Source organism: Camelina sativa, chromosome 7, assembly GCF_030686135.1.
Source record: "Camelina sativa cultivar CO46 ecotype springtype chromosome 7, ASM3068613v1".
Classification (NCBI taxonomy): domain Eukaryota; kingdom Viridiplantae; phylum Streptophyta; class Magnoliopsida; order Brassicales; family Brassicaceae; genus Camelina; species Camelina sativa.
This window is the reverse complement of record NC_141886.1, coordinates 23,093,371-23,112,551: the sequence shown is the minus strand read 5'-3', so window position 1 is coordinate 23,112,551 and position 19,181 is coordinate 23,093,371. Positions and strand designations below refer to the sequence as shown.

The following is a 19,181-nucleotide window of genomic DNA, read 5'->3' as shown; positions in this document are numbered from 1 at the left end:
GCCCCAACAAATAAGTTAGAGCATCATTAGCGGGAGAATGGTTCACTGTTGCTCAAAAAAAAAAAAATAATATTTTAATATTAACTAATAAGAAATCGATATGTGTAAATAAAGTTGAAAAACGCTTGTTTTCATAGTACTTTGAGCAACTTTCTCTTACATTTCTCTCCTTTTTATATTTTTTTATTAAATTTTTAATAAGAGAATTTGGAGGGGAAAGAACCACTAGTAATGAGGTCTTAGACAATCAAATTTAATTAAAAAGAAATATTTACTCAATAAAATGTGAGAATCAAATTAAAAAACAAAAAAGATACAAGTAGACATAAAACAATTAGTACATGAGATAAAAACAGATACATTACAACTTACAAGTTAACAAATTTTGGTTATAAAAGCAAATTATTGCTAAGTCATTAATGATCAAACACCATTTATTAACATTAACTAGTTTCTACTTTCTATGTACGAAAAAGCTAAATGCTATCCTATGCCCAAATAAGAAAATAACTAGTGAGTGCTGAAAATTAATAAAGAACACACATTCTTATGAAATGAATCTAACCTTAGGTCAAACAAATTGTTGCATTAATGATATATTTTCTACCGATACTTATAGCTAGAGAATCTTTGGGAGTGCTAAAAAAGGTGCATCATAATTAAGACCGTTATATGTCGTGGTAATACATTAGTCCCTGTTTAATACTAGCAAGAAGTAGTGCGCAGATATTTAAATCTAGTTACACTATTCCCTAGGAGTTACTATCGTGGTTGAGTCTTCCTTGGTTGACAAAACAAACCTGGTGTTCCAAAATCTAGTTTCCGCTATGTTTTCATCTTTATTTTTTCGGCCGATATTGTCTAGCCATATTCTTGAGACAGTTGTTGAATTAGTTCTCTAACAATACAAGCCCGAAACTTGGCTATCGCGCATCGTATACAAACCGTCACTATAATTCCTTTTTAATCAAAACACACGCCGTAACAATATATAATAGACTTTGGCATTATGTTTTACCTGTAACGGATTTGCAAAAAAAAAAATATCTTACCAACCGACCTCGTTCAAGCTTGTAGGCATTAAACGAGATATTAGACATTAATTGACATGACCGCGTATATTTAAGAAGATGTGGAAAAGTGAGGATTATATAAAAAGAGGTAACAGGTAAAGAAGAGAGGCAGATGGGAGCAATAAAGAAGATGGACAGTGTCACAGACTCACAGCCCTGGCCTGACCATTTCTCTCTTCTCCATACGTGTCCTTTATAACCAATAATAATATGATATCATCAATCAAGCTCCGGTCACTCTATCCCGTTATATCATTCTTTCACTAGTTTAAAATGTTAAGCCTGTATAAATGCTAGATAAAACGAATGGTGACGACAAATTCTTATATAAGTTTAATATATTTAGTGTATAAAATATGGATGATATGAATAGAGTCATACTTAAATTACGTGCAAACTTTTTTTTCAGTTCACTTTCCACATCCCAAAAGATTTATATTTTCTCTTTCTATCAAAACTTAATTATAAATTAATTTATAAATAAAATTATAATTTTTAATATGTGTAAAAATATTAAAACATCAATCTATTAGATATACAAAAAGTTTTTATAATGGTTAAATTTTAGTATGTCGACAGCCGTGCTTACCCTTGGACAAAAAGGGCAAATACCCTAGGCCACCAAAAAAAAACACTAAAATTTTAGGCCACATTTTATATAAAAAGTAAGAAGCTTATATTTAGTTAACATAATATAATGTGTTTTTAATAATGGAAACTTTTTATTAGAAATAGTATATATTAAAATGTAGTTTAAGTTGTATTGAGATTTTCAATAAATTCCTTACTTTTTTTTGGTAAATCAGCGGGGAGAAATCTCTCCGAGAGTATTATTCAAATTCAAAAGACAAGTTTCAATCGTTTACAATATGAACATTACGAGGACACGCAGGTCCCAAAGCATCATTATGCAAAAGAAACGCAACAGCACTCGGAATCGTACAAAAAGAATGAAAGCCTAAAGGCAAAGTAAAAACATAGTTCGCTAATCCATCGGCAAGACAATTAGCTTCCCTATACACATGTTTCACACGGACTACCCAGTCCCTTGATAACAAGCCATGGCACAACCGCACTAGGAAGGACAGCGGATGAGTCTCCCCGATCCCTGTCATTAGAAAAACCACCACCATTTCTGAGTCAACCTCCAATTCAACTCTCATGGTCCTTCGTCCCCAAGCCATAAGAAACCCGTAGTAGACGCCCCATAACTCTGCCAAGGGAGCTGAACACTGTCCAATGTGTAAAGCAAAACCGTCACACCACTCCCCATATGCATCCCTTAGTACTCCACCTGCAGCTGCAACACCCGGATTCCCACGAGAGGCACCATCAGTGTTGAGTTTAAACCACCGCTCTGGCGGAGCTACCAATTTGACTAGAATCTCCCTTCGCTCCCGACGAGCTCCCACACTCACCCGACGAGCTGCAACAACCTCTTTTGCAGTCTCCTTAATGAACTTCACTCGATCCCGCCATACTCTGTTTTCCCCAAACACATTTCCACAACGCCACTTTCAAACCCACCATATAGCTAGAGCAAACAAAACATTCCAATACAACATAAGTAAAAAAAAGTATTTAAACAAAAATAACTAAACGTAATACATGTGGATAATTACTATAGAACATTGTGAGTTAAGAAAATGATTTTTATTTTTATTTTCATATTATTGGTTTTGTTATTAACATTTTATTTTTATTTAATATTAAAATAATTTACTAATAAATATACAAAAAACAAAAGTCAAAAAAAAAAAATATTGCCCTAGGCCTCCATAAGTGTGTGCACGGCACTGAGTATGTCTCTTTTTTTGTTTGTTAAAAGTTATAACACAGAGGTAAAGTACCTTTTTACTCTTAGTTAACTAATACCTCTGTTTTAAAACGCGGCCGCCGCGGCTGCTTAGGCACCGATTAATCGGTCAGCGGCAGAGCTCCACCGCGAGTTTACTCAAATCGGAGTAAAAATCGGGAAAAAAAAAAATTTTGTCTGTTTTGATCAAGAAAAGTATGTTGTAACTCGGATCTACCAGTTAGTTATCGAAACCGGTTGTATTGGATGTGAATTCAGTAGAAAACAAGTTAAAAAAAATGTTTGGCTGCCACAAAAATCGGGATGCACGTACTCAAGTCGCGTGTGGAGAAGATGAGTTAGAAATGACCATTTTGCCTCTCACTTAGAAAATTGAAAAAACACTCAGAATCAGACTTTCAGGCTTCGAACTCGGATTAATTAAACCGTAAGCTCCTTCACAAACCACTAGACTACATTCAGTTATTGGAAATATATTACAGTTTAAACATATTATAGATATATGTATATAAAACCCCTAAAACTAGTCCCCGATTAATCCCTAATTTAAATCCGATTTTCCGATTAATCGCTAAGTCTTCCCCCACCACCCGACTAACGCATAGAGATTTTTAAAACAAAGACTAATACCAGTGGCGGAGGGAGAGAAGGATCATGTGTGTTATATGACACCCATGAATTTTTTTTTTTCATATTAGCTTTTGTTAAAATAAATAATTTACCCTTGTTGAAAAAACATATTGTTTTATTGACACCCCTCTCAAATTTTATCGACACCCATCACTCAGTTTTCTGGCTCGGCCACTGACTAATACTAGACATTTTCTTTTCTTGATAAAAACGAATGCGACTGATAATGTTAGTATCCGAAGATGTATTGCATATTCCCACGACACCACTGTTTTGTAAATGGTTGCCATGAAGTTTTTTTGAAATTTGAAATTAACGTGATTAAAACTATTTTGATATAGTATATGTTTGAGATGGGCTCTGTTTTGTACGTTTTACATGTGTCGATTGAGAGTTGTGACTGGTGAGCATTTAATTTATCTTTTTTTTTTTTTTTTTTTGTCACAGAGCAGTTGATGTAAATCTCAAACTTTTAGGGTACTCCTTAAAATAATTAAAAAGGTTATTTAAAAAGATGGTAATACTGTAATAGTAATATGAGAGAGAACTATTCCCACTTACTCAATTAGTAGGGGTAGCCGGGTAGGTATATGTTGAGAGCAAAGAGAAAAAGATTGGTTTAATGAGGGTAGATGCTGAAGAAGGAAAGTAAATATGATTCAGAGCTTCTTCTGCACACACTTTCTCAAATTCCAATTACTCTAAAACCATACTATTACCATTACATATCAAATCTTTTAAAAAAGTTACACCATGAGATTATTATTCAAAGCTTCTTCTGTACTAGTCTGCTCAAATTCCAACCACTAAAGCCATACCATCTCATTTCTTAAAACATCACACACTCACACAAACGAAATGAATATTTCAATCATTATATCCATAATCCATACAATCTCACATTTCTTGAACAGGAATTAAACACAACAACATTGTAACCATTGCGACACTTATAACCAATTCAGAATTTGCTATTTAGTAATCTCCTTTAGTTTTTAGGCAAAAGTGGTGTATAATCTTTAAATTCTTAATACTAACATTAAAAGAGTTCAATATAGCCGAACCAAATCCTACCTAAAAGCTAAAATATAATTGTTTCTGTGCTCCACGAAAAAAAAAACAAAAAAACAAAAAAATAGGATTCCAACTAACAAAAATCTATAACAAACTCGATTTTACATAACAAGCCAGTACCTTCGGATCGCGATCGGCGTTCCACGTTTGCGTCTTTGCGTTGTAGCTCTCGTAGGTGGGTGGGGGGGGGGGTGAAGACGGGGGCAGGTGATAATAATAATAGCAACGCGTAAAAGTTAGTTGTGGAGAGGATTGGGACCCGTGTGAACTACTCTCTTGTCGTCTCCATAAATGTCATCTCTGTTCAATGGCCCACGAAACGTCGCCGTAGTACTGTAGCTCAGAGCCTTTCTCGGCGGTGGAAACGCGACGAAGTGACGACGTGAATAACCAACAGAAGAAGCTGACGAGGACAAACCTATCTGAGAACTGACAAAGAAGACGAAGAAGAATAAGAAGAAGGAACACATGATCAAGTTCTTGTCCCATCTTCTGTTCTTTCCATGTCTCTCTCTTCGTACCAACAACACGTGAGTCATCTCACAAAACCTCAGAAACAGGCGAACATGAAGAAAAAGAGATAATGAAAAGTCAAAGCCAAAAAAAAACAAGAGAGAAAGAAGAAGTAGAAGAAGAAGAAAAGAGGAAAGAAGAAGTGAGATTTGTTGGAATGCAAGTTTGTTGTCTTGTGGGTATAAATAATAATAAAGATTTTATTGACTTGTTAAAAGTATTTTTTTGCTTTTTTTCTCCTAATGGGTCTTTGGATCCTTCTAAGATCTGGCACTGTTCTTTTCTTTCCTCTAAAAGGCAAAAGCTTTACAAGAAGAATTCTTTCTTTTTCACTCACTCTCTCTCTCTGTCTCGGAATTCGTAAGCGAAGAGTGTGTGTGTGTGGTCTGTAGTGAAAAAAGTACGGCAGGCGGTATTAATAACGGCTGTCACCTCTTTGTATTTATTCGAGGGAAGACTCTTTGAAAGCACTCTCTTCTCTTTACCATTACTGTCTTCACTTTCTTTTTGTTCACGAATACGTTACGTAATTTTTAACTAATTATGGGTTTTGACGTACTAATAATTGTGTTTAGGGGTTTTCTTGGTAATGACGATGAGTTGTGTTTATTGTTAATCAATCTCATGGTGTAACAGTGACACATTGGCCAATGTCTTTTTGAGGCATTGACTTTGTTGGTTTATTAGAGGACAGCTCACTGTGGTTAACATAAAATAAAATTTAGCACCCTACTCTTCTTTTTCAAACGATTATTGCGGTCAAAGTAGATGAGATTGGGACGCTCTATTCATTAGTCAAGCTTTTTTTTCCCTCTTCTGCATACGGCATACCATTTAATCTCACGTTTGTAATAGTAGTATTACGTATTCAAGTTAAAAATGATACTACAATAAGTGATGTCTTGACCCTTGACCGAGAAAAACAAAATAAAACAATAAGTGCTGCAGTATCTGAATCCTTCAGGACTTCATATAAACTAGGGGTGAGCATTTCGGTTTAAGTTCAGGTTCGGTTTGGGTTCGGTTTAGTTCGGTTTGTTCGGTTTTGTTGAAATTCTAACCAAACTCAACCGAAGTTAGTTTGGTTTGGTTTGTATTTGGATCGGTTTATGTTCGGTTCGATTCGGTTTGGTTTGTTTTTTAGTTTGGCTCAGTTTTGATCCGTTTTAAGAATCAATTAATATAACAAAATAAAAACCTAATATTAAATATAATTAAATTTATATTTATATTTAGTTGATTTTATTAGAAAAATTAAAATAATGTAAAATAGAAATAAAATGCAAATGGTAATAGATAAGATCACATATTTATAATTTTAATAATATTATAAACTAATTTAAGAAACACATTGGGTTAATGGTCCGGTTCGGTTTGAACTGAACCATTTGGGTTGAGAAGAAACATAACCGATTGGTTAGAGTGTAGAATTGAGTTTGGTTTGGGTCGGTTTGAATTCGGTTGGTTCGGTTTAAATGCCCACCCCTAATATAAACTGATAACATCATGGTGGCAGAAATTATTTGTGAATGACAAACTCAGATTTCAAAATTATTTATTTACCACCATCACCGTCGATTGTAATATAGTATTCGGTTTCGTTAGTAAACTAGATTTTGACCCGCGGTGTACCGCAGGACTATATTTAAACTAAGTTTTTTAAAATTTGAAATTGTATGTATTTGTTTTGTTTAGTGTAAGGTTATATAATTGTATTTGATTGTTAATTGTAAAATTTAAATCTGCAGTTTACATGATCAATATTTTATCAACTTAACTAAATATATCTAATATTTTTATATTGATAATATTAGCAAAATAATGAAATGATAAATACTAACTTTTTATTGAACCATGAATTAAAAAACTAAGTAAAAAACTAATATCACAAATTTTAATTAAAAAAAAAAATAATAAATTATATCCCCAAACTCTAACTCCCACGCAATCGTTTGGGCTTCAACCTATTGGGCTATAACTTTCACCTTGGGTTCAATTATATTCTACTTGTGGGTTTATTACTAGAGTAACTTTAATTGGCAACTCTTGCTCCGTTTTTATTTCTATGCAAAACAAAAAAGAAGTTATCACAACAATTCTTATTCTCGTAAAAGGTTCAACACACGACAAAAGTATATTACGACAAGATGAAGTGAGGAGAAACTTTGTAGCGTCTCAGCCAAATGAAGCATGAGAATAATGTGATCGATCATTAGTATAAAATATAATAAGACGCAAACAGTATTACTTTATCGCATTCATACATAAAACTTTTACGTGTGCTTATAACAACATAAACTTACATAAAATTTGAATTTCATACACGAAATAAATAAATCCGGTCTAAACCCACAAATCTCCAAACGCTGTTAGTGTTTCGTTAGCAATATGATGACTAAGATGCCACGTGGATAATACGACAAAATAAAGTAAAAAATCAGAAAACAAATCAATCTATCTTGAACTCGAACCGCCGCCGTTATGGAAATAACAGCATACATCAAACCAAATGAGCCACCGCAACATACGATGGTACCCCAAACAAATAAATTATATACACAAAAATTTCCAAATAATTCGTATGTTATTTTAAAGTCATTGAAGCTCGATAACATCTAGGTTCAGAACCTTAGATCGATAGATTAACCTCGAGAAAACGAAAGATTTGGCCAAGAAAGAGCAAACCCTCGTCATAATCTGTTGATGAACTTATTATTTGATTTAGATCTCTGAGATTTGATGTTTATTAGACTTCTCTATGAGAAAACCCTTTTTCCACTCTCTTTACTTTCTTTTCTCCGATCTTCTAATCAAATACAATTGGATCTGGAACTGAAATTTCTTTGGTTCATCATATCAAATTTGTATCAACTAGATTTTGGAAAAAGAAGATAAAAACAAAAATTGATATTCAAAATTGATTGAGAGAATAATCTCTCAGTTTCTCGTTAATTTGTCCAGTTGGGGTTGAATAAATGGTGGTGGGAATGACGACGAGATGTAGAAGAAAGCAGATGAGTTTTTTTTTAGTTTTGTTATTTCCCATATATTCTGTATCTATATATTAAATTTCGTTCAGAAAGCCAACAATAGTTATCGATAGCCTAGTTGGTTTTACTCCTGTTTGTGTCATCTTAATGTTGCCGGTTCGAACCTACACCAGGTAAGATTTAAGTTAAATTCTTTTTATGTCCACATGGCACTTAGTCAGCATATTGTTGACGGAACATTAATGGCGTTTAAAAATTTGTGGGTTTACGCCGAATTTATTTAATTCATCTATGAAATTCAAATTTTACGTAAATTTATGTTACGTAAATTCAAGTTTTGTGTATGAATGCAATAAAGTAATATAGTTTGTGGGGAATACTATGATGGCTAGGTGGAGCGAAACTATCGATGATATTATTCAAAAAGAAAAAAAAATATCATGATATTATTATAACGATCAAAAATGGTTCTATCCATTAATACTTTGCTCACTATTTCCTCTACAAATAGAGGCTAAATTAACTCAAGAAAAGAAACATACTCCACTCTATACCTTATATTTTCTTAAGATTAGCAAAAATCATGGCAGAAGCATCTAGTTTGGTGGGAAAGCTTGAGACAGAAGTGGAGATCAAAGCCTCGGCTGAAAAGTTCCATCACATGTTTGCCGAGAAACCACACCATGTCTCCAAAGCAACCCCAGGCAAAATTCATGGATGTGAGCTGCACGAAGGCGACTGGGGCAAAGTCGGCTCTATAGTCATCTGGAAATACGTTCATGGCAAGTAAATAATCCCTATTTATCTTTTTCTTTGCATGACTAATGGCTTCATGTTGATTCGTAAAGTTAAACCTAGGAAAGTACAATGTTGAACAATTGGTGCAGATGGAAAGGTAGTAGAGGGAAGAATCGGATCGAGGCGGTTGATACAGAGAAGAACCTGATCACGTTCAAGGTTATAGGAGGTGTGCTAATGAAAGAGTACAAGAGCTTCGCATTCACAATCCAGGTGACCCCTAAGCAAGGAGGACCAGGGAGTATTGTACAGTGGCACCTTGCGTATGAGAAAATTAGCAACGAGGTGGCTCATCCGGAAACTCTCCTCCAGTTCTGTGTCGATATCTCCAAAGAGATCGACGAACATCTCTTGTCCGAGGAATAAAAAATTACTCCTTTTGTATGTGTGTGCGTGTGCGTGTCTTAAGCCCGTTTACAATAAATGAGACGTGACCAGCGAGGTTATGAAGCAACGTGTATCAAAGCTTATGTATGCTACGATCCTCTGTGTGGGTTACTAATAAAAGCATATAATGTTTTAATGTTTTATCTTTTGGAAATTAATATGCCTTTCTGCTACGAGTTTTGAAAAACTCGGATTTCAAGTTTATTTGTTAACCACCATCATGGTCGATCGTAATAATATCCGGCTTCATCAGTTCTACAACTAGTTTTTCTTTTACATGTTTTTACAGAAATATTGATCAATTCTAGAAGAATTTTATTAAATATATCCAAACTCTCGTTCCCACGACAATCGTGATCTTAATCATTAAGACGCAAATAGTTGGGAAGATGAATTATTACGATGGGGCCGTGGCTAAAGAAACTATTCATGATAAAACTATCTTTTCTATTTTAAATTTATTGTCATAATATTTTTTATTTCAAATAGAATCTCTCAACTATGTGCATTGGTTAATCTCTCACCAAATTTTTCATTAACAAAAAAATAATAAAATATAAAATGATAATTTTTTATTGTAAAAGTTTTTCAACATAAGAGAGTAAATTTTTCAAAGATTCGTTCTCACCTTTTATGAAAAACTCTCATAATAAAAAAAATATTATACTATATATATTTTTTTTTAAGTGAGAAATTTTGGTGAAAAACTTCAAATGCATATTAACATCTTATCATATCATAGCTGTTATTTTTATACTATCATTTTTGTCGATTTGTGTTGACTTAGAAGAGAAACTTGATACCGAAAGAAACAACATGAATTATGTGCTCGATCAATAATAGCAATATATAGATCACCGTGTGATCAACGCTTGGCAGGTTAAACCTCAAATAAAGTATTGGACAGGTGAATTATTATGATGGAACCGTCAACTAATCATAATATTATTTTAAGGAACAAAAGAATGGATCTATTCTTCCACACTTTTTTTTCTTTCTATTCTTCGATACTTTATACTTGCTCACTCTTTCCTCTACAAATAGAAGCTAAAGAACTCAAGAAGAGAGACGCGCTCCTCTCCAAAAAGACCTTAATTACATTTTCTTGAGATCACCAAAAATCATGGCAGAAGCATCTAGTTTGGTGGGGAAGCTTGAGACAGAAGTGGAGATCAAAGCTTCCGCTGGCAAGTTCCATCACATGTTTGTCGAGAGGCCACACCATGTCTCCAAAGCAACTCCAGACAAAATTCATGGATGTGAGCTGCACGAAGGTGAATGGGGCAAAGTCGGCTCTATCGTCATCTGGAACTACGTTTTTGGCAAGTAAACCTTATATTTATTTTATTTTTTCTTTTCTTCCTAACTAGTGGATTGTAAACCAAAATTCCAACTAAATTGTAAACGATGTAATCGCTACATAATTAAGTAACTAAGGATAATGCGTGCAAAAGAATTTGATCTCAAATATTATTGATATATTAACAAGAAAATGCCTACTACTATGATTACATTATAACCAGATCTCTTTTTTTTTATAAAGTCATGTTGATTCGTAAAGCCAAATCTAGGGAAGTAAAATCTTAAAGCAATGGGTGCAGATGGTAAGGCACGTATGGTGAAGGATAGGATTGAGGCCGTGGAACCAGAGAAGAACTTGATCAAGTTCAGGGTTATAGAAGGTGATTTGATGGAAGAGTACAAGAGCTTTTTCGTCACAATCCAAGTGACCCCTAAGCATGGAGAGTCAGGGAGTGTGGTCCACTGGCACTTCGAGTATGAGAAAATAAACGAGGAGGTAGTTCATCCTGAGAATCTTCTTCAGTTTGCCGTCGGAATGTCCAAAGAAATCGATGAACATCTATTGACCGAAGAATAGAGGATTACGTACCCTTCATGTGTGTGTGTGTGCGAGTGCTAAGTACATCTACTTAATTAAGTACTTTTATAATGCAATAAATAATGAGCAGTTATAATAATTGGTGTGTCGATCGCATGTGTGTAATGTATATGGATACTACTACGGTCGAGTTGTGTTTGAAGTTTCTAATTTGAAGCGACGTGTAGTAGTACTCTATAACTATGCGGCTACTTCAAGTTTATATATGTATATATTACTATCCTCTTATGACTGAATGATAATAAAAGCAGTCCATATGTATCACCCCATTTCTTATCCAAATTTCAAATTAATATATAGAATGGGCGACGATACTATTTACAAATTTTGTCTCCGTTATATTTATTTATTTGATTCGCCACAAAATGATTATAATCTAAAACCCACAATCTCCTTGAATCGAAACCAAAACATAGATAAGTATCCTTACTGGTTTTGAACTTGGAAGTAGGAACCTTTCCTTTTGCAAGAGACATGCACGGCCAGATAACCGATATATATTTTTCAACCTAGATACACATCATAATATTGTTTATTTTATAAATTACAATTTCGAAGTAACGTGTATTCCTTTACAAAATATATGATCTACGAGGGTTGACTCAAAAAAGGATATGATATTTTAGGAATTACTTGGGAATATAAAATACTCAATAATACAAGTATGTTCAGAGTTTTTATATTCTACAAAGTAAGAACTTTCAAGAAGCTTATCAACAAAAAACACCTATTATTATAATGAAATAATGATGACTATAATTGAATAATTAAAACCGTACCATTTGTTTAATATGGATCCAGTCACATCCAATTCAAACTATACCAATCAAATAGCTATTCTTCAAAAATCCATATCATGCTATCGTTAGAAATATCGAAGGGATACATCAATACATACTCTTAATGAACCCATTTGTTCTAGTTTAAAAAATCTACCACGAAAGTTGATATTATTTTCGTACTGCTTTCCCACTAACGTTAATCCTGAAAATATTTTATTTGTCACGAGCTACGAACTATATTTGATATATATAGCCTTCGTTTATACATTAAAAATATATATATCAAACAATTCAGGCTTATCAATTAGCTACAGGTGGACAAACGAGATCACATAAGAGAAAGAAGAAATCAAAATATTATTAACAATGAAATTTAGGCTTATTCTCGGTTTATACATTCCTCTATATAAAGGGTCAAAAGAGCTCAGAGGAGAAACCATTCACTCTCAAAACTCAAAACCCTAAGAGACATTTACAAAATCAGTGGTAATTATAAAAAATGGCGGAAGAGGCATCTAGTTTGGTTGGGATCCTCGAGACAACTGTTGAGCTAAAATGTTCGGCGGAGAAATTCCATGACATGCTTGTCGGGAGACCACACCATGTCTCCAATGCAACTCCAACCAACATTAAGGGTGCTGAGCTGCACGAAGGCGAAATGGGCCAAGTTGGTGCCGTCATCTTATGGAATTACGTTCATGGCAAGTCAACTTTATATATCTTTGTTTTTATATAGATTCATTGGCTTCCAAGTCATAATCGAGTATGTGAATGTTAATTTTGGTGCAGATGGGGAGGCAAAAGTAGTGAAAGAGAGGATCGAGTCAGTAGATCCGGAGAACAATCGGGTTACCTACAAGGTGATAGAGGGTGATTTATTGAAAGAGTACTCGAATTTCGTGGTCACCTTGCAAGTGACCCCTAAGGAAGGAGAACCTGGAAGCGTTGCACACTGGCACTTTGAATACGAGAAAATTAACGAAGAAGTGGCTCATCCTGAAACTCTCCTACAGTTGGCTGTTGAAGTCTCTAAAGAGATGGATGAACATCTCTTATCCGAGGAATAAAGGAAGACGTGTGTGTGTGTGTGTGTGACTGTGTGACGTCAAACACATCTGCCAAATTAAGTCTTTGGAACTGTTATAAATAATGAGATGTGTGTCCCGAGTTTGCGTGAGAAACATATATGTTGATCAGATATGTTTTCAGCCTTTCAGTTTGTGTATGCTAATAATATATCTCGACGTTGGTTGATAATAAAAGCATATAGCATTGAACTTTGATGAAATCTCCATGTTAAAAGTACTATAGTCGTATCGTATTATATATGAACCGGGTCAGGTCGGCATTGAAATAACCGGACAATTTCAAAAGAAAACAACGGTTTGGTTTTCTATGATAAAGCAACACGTTGACAAGCAAGTAAAATAGTAAAAGTGGCAGTGGTCTTACTGGTGGCAGTAACAATATCTGTAGATATTATTAGAGTTGACTGTGTGACTATTCTGGTCAGGACAAAAGAGAAAGCTATGCGCAATGTTCTTTTAGATCTTTCCTCTTCCATGGTGGTAATCAAGTTCGTAGCTTCTCCGTCCTGCTCGTTATTTTCACTCAAACGGGCTCTTCACGAACCTTTCTCTTTCAGCAACTCTTCTCCTTCATCTTCCTCGTCTCGAATCACGAATGCTTCTAAAAGACCGGGTAATTTAGAAACTCATGGGTCCGATCGTGTCAATTACGAGAAAAAGCGGGTTGCTTTGATCCCTTGTTCGCTCTCTTCAACCGAGATTGTCCCTCAGAAGAAGAAACTGCCCCTAAATTTCAAATTTTTGTTCGGTCAACGAGCTCTGTGGCGAAATATCTTGTTTGAATCTACGAAACTTAGAAGTGTCATTCTTCTAAATGCCATTACAATCGTTTATGGTAAGCTCGAAGCGTTTCTACTATGTTTTTGTGTGTGCGTAGGTGTTTGAATCGATGCGTAGTTTCAAAGTTTCAATCTTTGATCTTTGTTCTATCTTTGCGCTTAAACCATATGGGAATGGGAACAAATTGTGTTTTCAATTTGGATTGATCGAAGATATATAGTAGGAACTTGGGTTTGTTTGTTTTTTGAATGTGGGAGTTTATAAGTTTTTGATCTGTTGTTGACATGTTATGTTTGTAGCTAGTAACATTGCAGTTGTTAAAGAGGTTGAAGAGATCATGGATCCTGCAGCTTTTAGTGCTGTGAGATTTGTTGTGGCTGCGATTCCCTTCACTCCTTTTGTTGTGCGGTCGTTTAGTGATGTGAAAACGCGTTATTCAGGGATTGAGTTAGGTTTCTGGGTTAGTTTAGGGTATCTAATGCAAGCAATTGGTCTTCTAACATCTGATGCTGGGCGTGCATCATTTATTTCCATTTTCACTGTGAGTGGTGTGTGATCAGTTCTGAAAAATTCTATAAGTATGAGAGAGTCTTGAAGGTAAAGTAATTATCTTTTTGCCTCTGGTGAATGTTACAGATTATTGTGGTTCCGTTGCTTGATGGTATGCTTGGAGCTATAATACCTTCACGGACGTGGTTTGGAGCTCTAATGTCTATCTTGGGAGTTTGGATGCTGGAATCTAGTGGCTCTTCTCCATGTGTAAGTGCTCGTTGATCCTTGACAAGTGAAGTTTTCTTGTTTACAGGATTTTGACTGACTAGATTCATTTGTTCAGATTGGTGACTTGTTTAATTTCTTATGCGCTGTGTTCTTCGGAGTTCATATGTTAAAGACAGAACATATATCACGTACTACAACTAAGGACAAGTTCTTGCCCCTTCTAGGCTATGAGGTCAGAAAAAGCTTTCTGCTTTATATAGATTAATTGTGCTTGTGATGATCTACTATCATGGTTTAACGAAGCTCTATGCATGTGTGTATGCCATCTTTACTCAGACATATGTCGTTGCTCTCTTTTCGATGGTGTGGTATTTTGGTGGAACATGGTCTACTCTCTTGCAAGATTATGACCCATCTTCCTGGACATGGGACTCATGTTGGGAATGTATGGTTGCATTTCCATGGATACCTGCGCTATACACTGGTGCTTTTTCGACCGGTGTTTGTCTGTGGATAGAGGTACATAAGTTTTTCTCGCTTTCTCCTCTAATCTATCTTTCTAGTTTCTCAATTTAATCATATGAACTTTAGCAGTTATTTTTGTGTTGTATATATTGGTTTCATTTTGGTGATTTTACATTCAAATTGTTCTGTCTATGCAGATGACTGCCATGTGTGATGTATCTGCCAAGGACACCGCTGTGATATATGGTTTGGAGCCTCTTTGGGGTGCGGGGTTTGCATGGTTCATCCTTGGTGAGAGGTGGGGCACAGCTGGTTGGATTGGAGCCGCCCTTGTGCTAGGTAATCTAACTTTAAGAATTCGACCATCTGGTTCTTTATTCATTTTCTAGATGCTAGTAGCTGAGTATATAAGTAAAATGATTGGATAGGCTCCGGCTGATGATAATTTTCTGATCCTCTGCAGGTGGCAGCCTAACTGTACAGTTGCTTGGATCATCACCGCCACCAAAAAAGCCCCTAGAAGGTGAAGAGAGCAGAGAAGAAATTGATTGTGCAGCTGCTTCCAACAAGCAAAGGCGCTTCTCGACCTCACCCATAGTGGTTACATCGCTAAAAGACACGTCTAAACTATTGGATAAGTGATACAAGACTCTTCCATCTGTGACTTATACAAGTCTCAAGAGGCAAGCCTTAGTGTTACCCTGAGGCTTGGAATGTAAATTATGTAAAGTTCCGTCACAGTTTTGAGATATATAATCATCTTGAGAAGGCCTAATTTTTTTGGTGGAGATTCAGATTCTTGGTGATGATTCTTGTATGTGAAGAGAACAAAGAAACCTATTAATATAAGCTGGCGTAAATGCTAAGCATGGTACAGATTCCATATCTTCCTCCAACAGACTTCACTTATATAAGCAGAGCTACACATAGACCAAAAGATCAACAACAGAGAAGTGATGGCTCAGATTGCGAAATCCATGATAGAAGTGGAGATCAAAGTGTCAGCTGATAAGATATTCCAAGCTATCAAGGCTACTTCGCGCAGCGTACCAAAACTATCTCCAGACAAAATACTTAGCGTGGAGGAATAAGTTTGTGATGACTGTAAAGGCACCAAGAATTGGACTTTGTTGGTAAGAAACTAAGAAACAAAAGTTGCTTGCGTCTCCCCTTACTATAAGCTAACAAATCAATGACTGTGTTTGTGTTCGATGGAGATGTGATGGAGAATTATAGTAGCTTTAAGTGTAATCTTCAGATCATACCAAAGCTACATGTAAATAAGTGGTGAAAACCTAGCATTAATATATAAAAAGTGGATACCAAAAACCAAAATCTAAAAACTGCTTTTAGCAAAAAAGTATAAAATAATTATAAGATAAACTGCAGGTCCACAATAATGATAATTATGAAATCATTACCTAATATGACGATGATTTTAATTGAAAATACAAATCAAATATCTGATTGTGACGATTACCAAATACTTTGTCAAATTGTCTGTCAATTTCATCAGGTAATAGTATATAATTAAGATAATTGATGACTTTTTTTCTTAATCAAAAGTACTAAAAAAAACTTTTTCAAATTGCCTGTCACGTCACCAGGTATATAATTGTGTGTGTTTTCGTTTTCTTATGTTGATTTCAAGTTGATGTAGAATGAAATGACATTTTAAATTTTATATTCAAATTTTTGTTTTTGTTTCATTGTGCAAGAGACACGGCCAGATAATAAACAGTAGTTTTCAACATATATTTCAAACTTTGGGTTCGAATGGTAACCGCGGTTTTGGTTGTAAGGGGAAAGCAGTATTACAGTGCGGTACGGTTCAACTGCAGTACGTGCGGAAGAAACATATTTGCAGGACAAGTGCGGTTTGTACAAAATAAGCGGTACAAAATAATGTTTGATTGGTGAAAAAAAACTACCTGCGGTACATAATTAAATATTTAAATGATAAAAAATACAAAAATGTGCAAATTATAATTTAATTAATAAATTTATACTCATGATTTTGTTAATCTTACTATTTACAATAATACTATCTACATTATTATTAATAAGATTTATATTTACTGTATTTGCAACCACATGTTACAAATTTATTTGTTAACATAGAAACTGAATTTATAATTATTTACATCAACTATTACATGAAATTATATTCTTTTTGGTGAAAAATCTATTAAATTATTTAACCAATATATTTATTTTATTTAATCATTTGAAAAATACCTTATCAATCAAATGCTACATATGTTTGATAAAAAAGGTAGTAGAATGTTAAGGGGATGTAAAGTTCCAGTTTTAATCTTATGCAGATATATGTAACCGTATTAAACTAAACTCTTTAATCTAATATAATAGTATCACTTGTTCAACAAAAAAAGTTTAATAAAAAAGGTAATATGTAAGAGAGAGAAGAAATAGGAGATAAGAATAATGTTTTAAACTTTTTGTATTTGCTCTCTTTGTAAAATAGTGGAGTAGTATAGAAAACATATTATTTTAATTATTAACTTTAAAAAGCACTGTATTATCTTTGCGTTTTTCAAAACCGATGGGTAAAAGAGAGATGGCTCTTACAAGAACGGCTCAGTGTATAATCCATTAGACAAAAACGCAAATCTTCATTTTTTTTTTTTGAAAACTGCAAATTTATTAAAAACAACTGATTGGTGACTAAATACGGTTTTGACTACAAAAAGTTTGAAAAACACTTTTTTGTTGTCTTCATTCACTGCATTTGTTTATCTATCATTTAAAACTATGAAATAACGTGTATTCCATTTCCCTTTACAAAAGATATGATCTTTATAGGGTTGAAAAAAAGAAGATATGATAGGAGATTTAGAGATATAAAATATCGAATAATATACTTGAACGAATTGTTACAGGATTTATGACATCTTAATCACATTATTTTAGTTTATCTTCTTAAAGCTCATGAAGTGACTCTGTGACTGCCTTCTCACTAATGCTAATGCTACATTGTTACTCATTCAAAATATTTTGTATGACACGACACGAGCTACGAACTATATTTTATATAGCCTTTAAGTTTTACATTTATAAAATAAAATATCAAATAGTTCAGGCTTATCAGTACTCCACGGCAGATGGGTATAACGAGATCATATAGAAGAAATTGAAGAATTGATCAAAATATTATTAGTAAATTATGATACAACCTTGGTATATCGGTGTCCTCATTCCTCTATAAAAGAGGCTAATTAAAGAGCTCAGAAGGGAACCAATTCATCCTCAAAACTCAAAACCCTAAGAGACACTTGCAAATTAGCGTGGGAGATCAAGAATGGCGGAAGAAGCAACTAGTTTGGTTGGGATCCTTGAGACAACCATGGAGCCCAAATCTTCAACGGAGAAGTTTCATGACATGTTTGTTGGCAGACCACACAACATCTCCGATGCATCTCCATCCAACATTCAGGTATGTGAGCTGCATGACGGCGAAATGGGACAAGTTGGTGCTATCCTTATTTAGAATTACGTACATGGCAAGTCAAATCCATATTTCTCTATTTATATTAATCAATGTGTTATATATATATATCACTATAGGTCCTAGCTCTTCAAATGTAAGATTTCTAATTATTTCAAATCTATAAATATATGTCTGATCAGATGGAGAGGCAAAGGTATTGAAAGAGAGGATCGAGTCAATAGATCCGGAGAACAATCGGGCGACGTACAGGGTGTTACAAGGTGATCTGATGAAAGAGTACAAGAGTTTTGTGATCACTTTCCAAGTGACCCCTAAGGAAGGAGAATCTGGAAGTGTTGCACATTGGCACTTTGAGTATGAGAAAATCAACGAGGAGGTGGCTCACCCTGAAACTCTCATCCAGTTTGCAATCGAAGTTTCCAAAGAGATCGATGAACATCTCTTTTCCGAAGAATAGAGGAAGAATCTTCATATATGTGTGTGTTTGCGCGTGCATGCGCTCTGTAAATTAGTCTTTGAAATTACAATAAATAGAGACAAAGGAGTATATTATTTTGCCCAAAGAAAAAAGGAGTGATGAGTGTGTCATGAGTGTTTGTATACTACCGACTACCGTGTTATGTTTGAAATTTGAACTTTTGAGTAACTTGGCTATTCGACATTTCAGGTAAGAGTTCTATCGAATTACAATCCAAA

At 34.5% G+C, this 19,181-nt stretch overlaps 3 protein-coding genes and 2 pseudogenes across 8 annotated transcripts; 4 read left to right on the top strand and 1 right to left on the bottom strand.

Moving 5' to 3' along the window:
- Positions 1-1,861: 1,861 nt before the first annotated feature.
- On the bottom strand, positions 1,862-5,380 carry LOC104701744 (CLAVATA3/ESR (CLE)-related protein 17 pseudogene; annotated as a pseudogene). 2 transcript variants are annotated; one of them, XR_015560962.1, is made up of 2 exons: positions 4,714-5,380; positions 1,862-2,607 (listed from the first exon to the last, which is right to left on the bottom strand). The product of XR_015560962.1 is annotated as a CLAVATA3/ESR (CLE)-related protein 17 pseudogene, transcript variant X2 (transcript). The 2 variants fall into 2 exon arrangements; XR_015560961.1 differs by lacking the exon at positions 1,862-2,607 and adding an exon at positions 3,967-4,154 and having other exon boundaries at positions 4,714-5,276.
- Positions 5,381-8,629: 3,249 nt separating this feature from the next.
- On the top strand, positions 8,630-11,445 carry LOC104701742 (MLP-like protein 34). The gene is given in 4 exon segments (XM_010417482.3): positions 8,630-8,882; positions 8,996-9,281; positions 10,435-10,603; positions 10,883-11,445. Coding segments are annotated over 4 exon segments (936 nt in total). The 5' UTR covers positions 8,630-8,679; the 3' UTR covers positions 11,161-11,445.
- Positions 11,446-12,300: 855 nt separating this feature from the next.
- Positions 12,301-13,251, top strand: LOC104701741 (MLP-like protein 31). Its single transcript, XM_010417481.3, has 2 exons — positions 12,301-12,664; positions 12,753-13,251. Exons 1-2 carry the CDS (start codon positions 12,463-12,465, stop codon positions 13,028-13,030), a joined length of 480 nt encoding a protein of 159 aa, XP_010415783.1. The 5' UTR covers positions 12,301-12,462; the 3' UTR covers positions 13,031-13,251.
- Positions 13,252-13,393: 142 nt separating this feature from the next.
- LOC104701740 (uncharacterized) lies at positions 13,394-15,899 on the top strand. 3 transcript variants are annotated; one of them, XM_010417480.2, is made up of 7 exons: positions 13,394-13,886; positions 14,131-14,372; positions 14,468-14,590; positions 14,667-14,783; positions 14,888-15,070; positions 15,214-15,355; positions 15,480-15,899. In XM_010417480.2, exons 1-7 carry the CDS (start codon positions 13,493-13,495, stop codon positions 15,656-15,658), a joined length of 1,380 nt encoding a protein of 459 aa, XP_010415782.2. In that variant the 5' UTR covers positions 13,394-13,492; the 3' UTR covers positions 15,659-15,899. The 3 variants fall into 3 exon arrangements, with proteins under 3 accessions (XP_010415782.2, XP_087312887.1, XP_087312888.1); XM_087456762.1 differs by having other exon boundaries at positions 13,471-13,886; positions 14,131-14,379; XM_087456761.1 differs by lacking the exon at positions 14,131-14,372 and having other exon boundaries at positions 13,460-13,886.
- A 2,306-nt stretch (positions 15,900-18,205) lies between these two features.
- LOC104701738 (MLP-like protein 34) lies at positions 18,206-19,131 on the top strand (annotated as a pseudogene). Its single transcript, XR_015560960.1, has 2 exons — positions 18,206-18,537; positions 18,665-19,131. The product of XR_015560960.1 is annotated as an MLP-like protein 34 (transcript).
- The last annotated feature ends 50 nt before the right edge of the window (positions 19,132-19,181 follow it).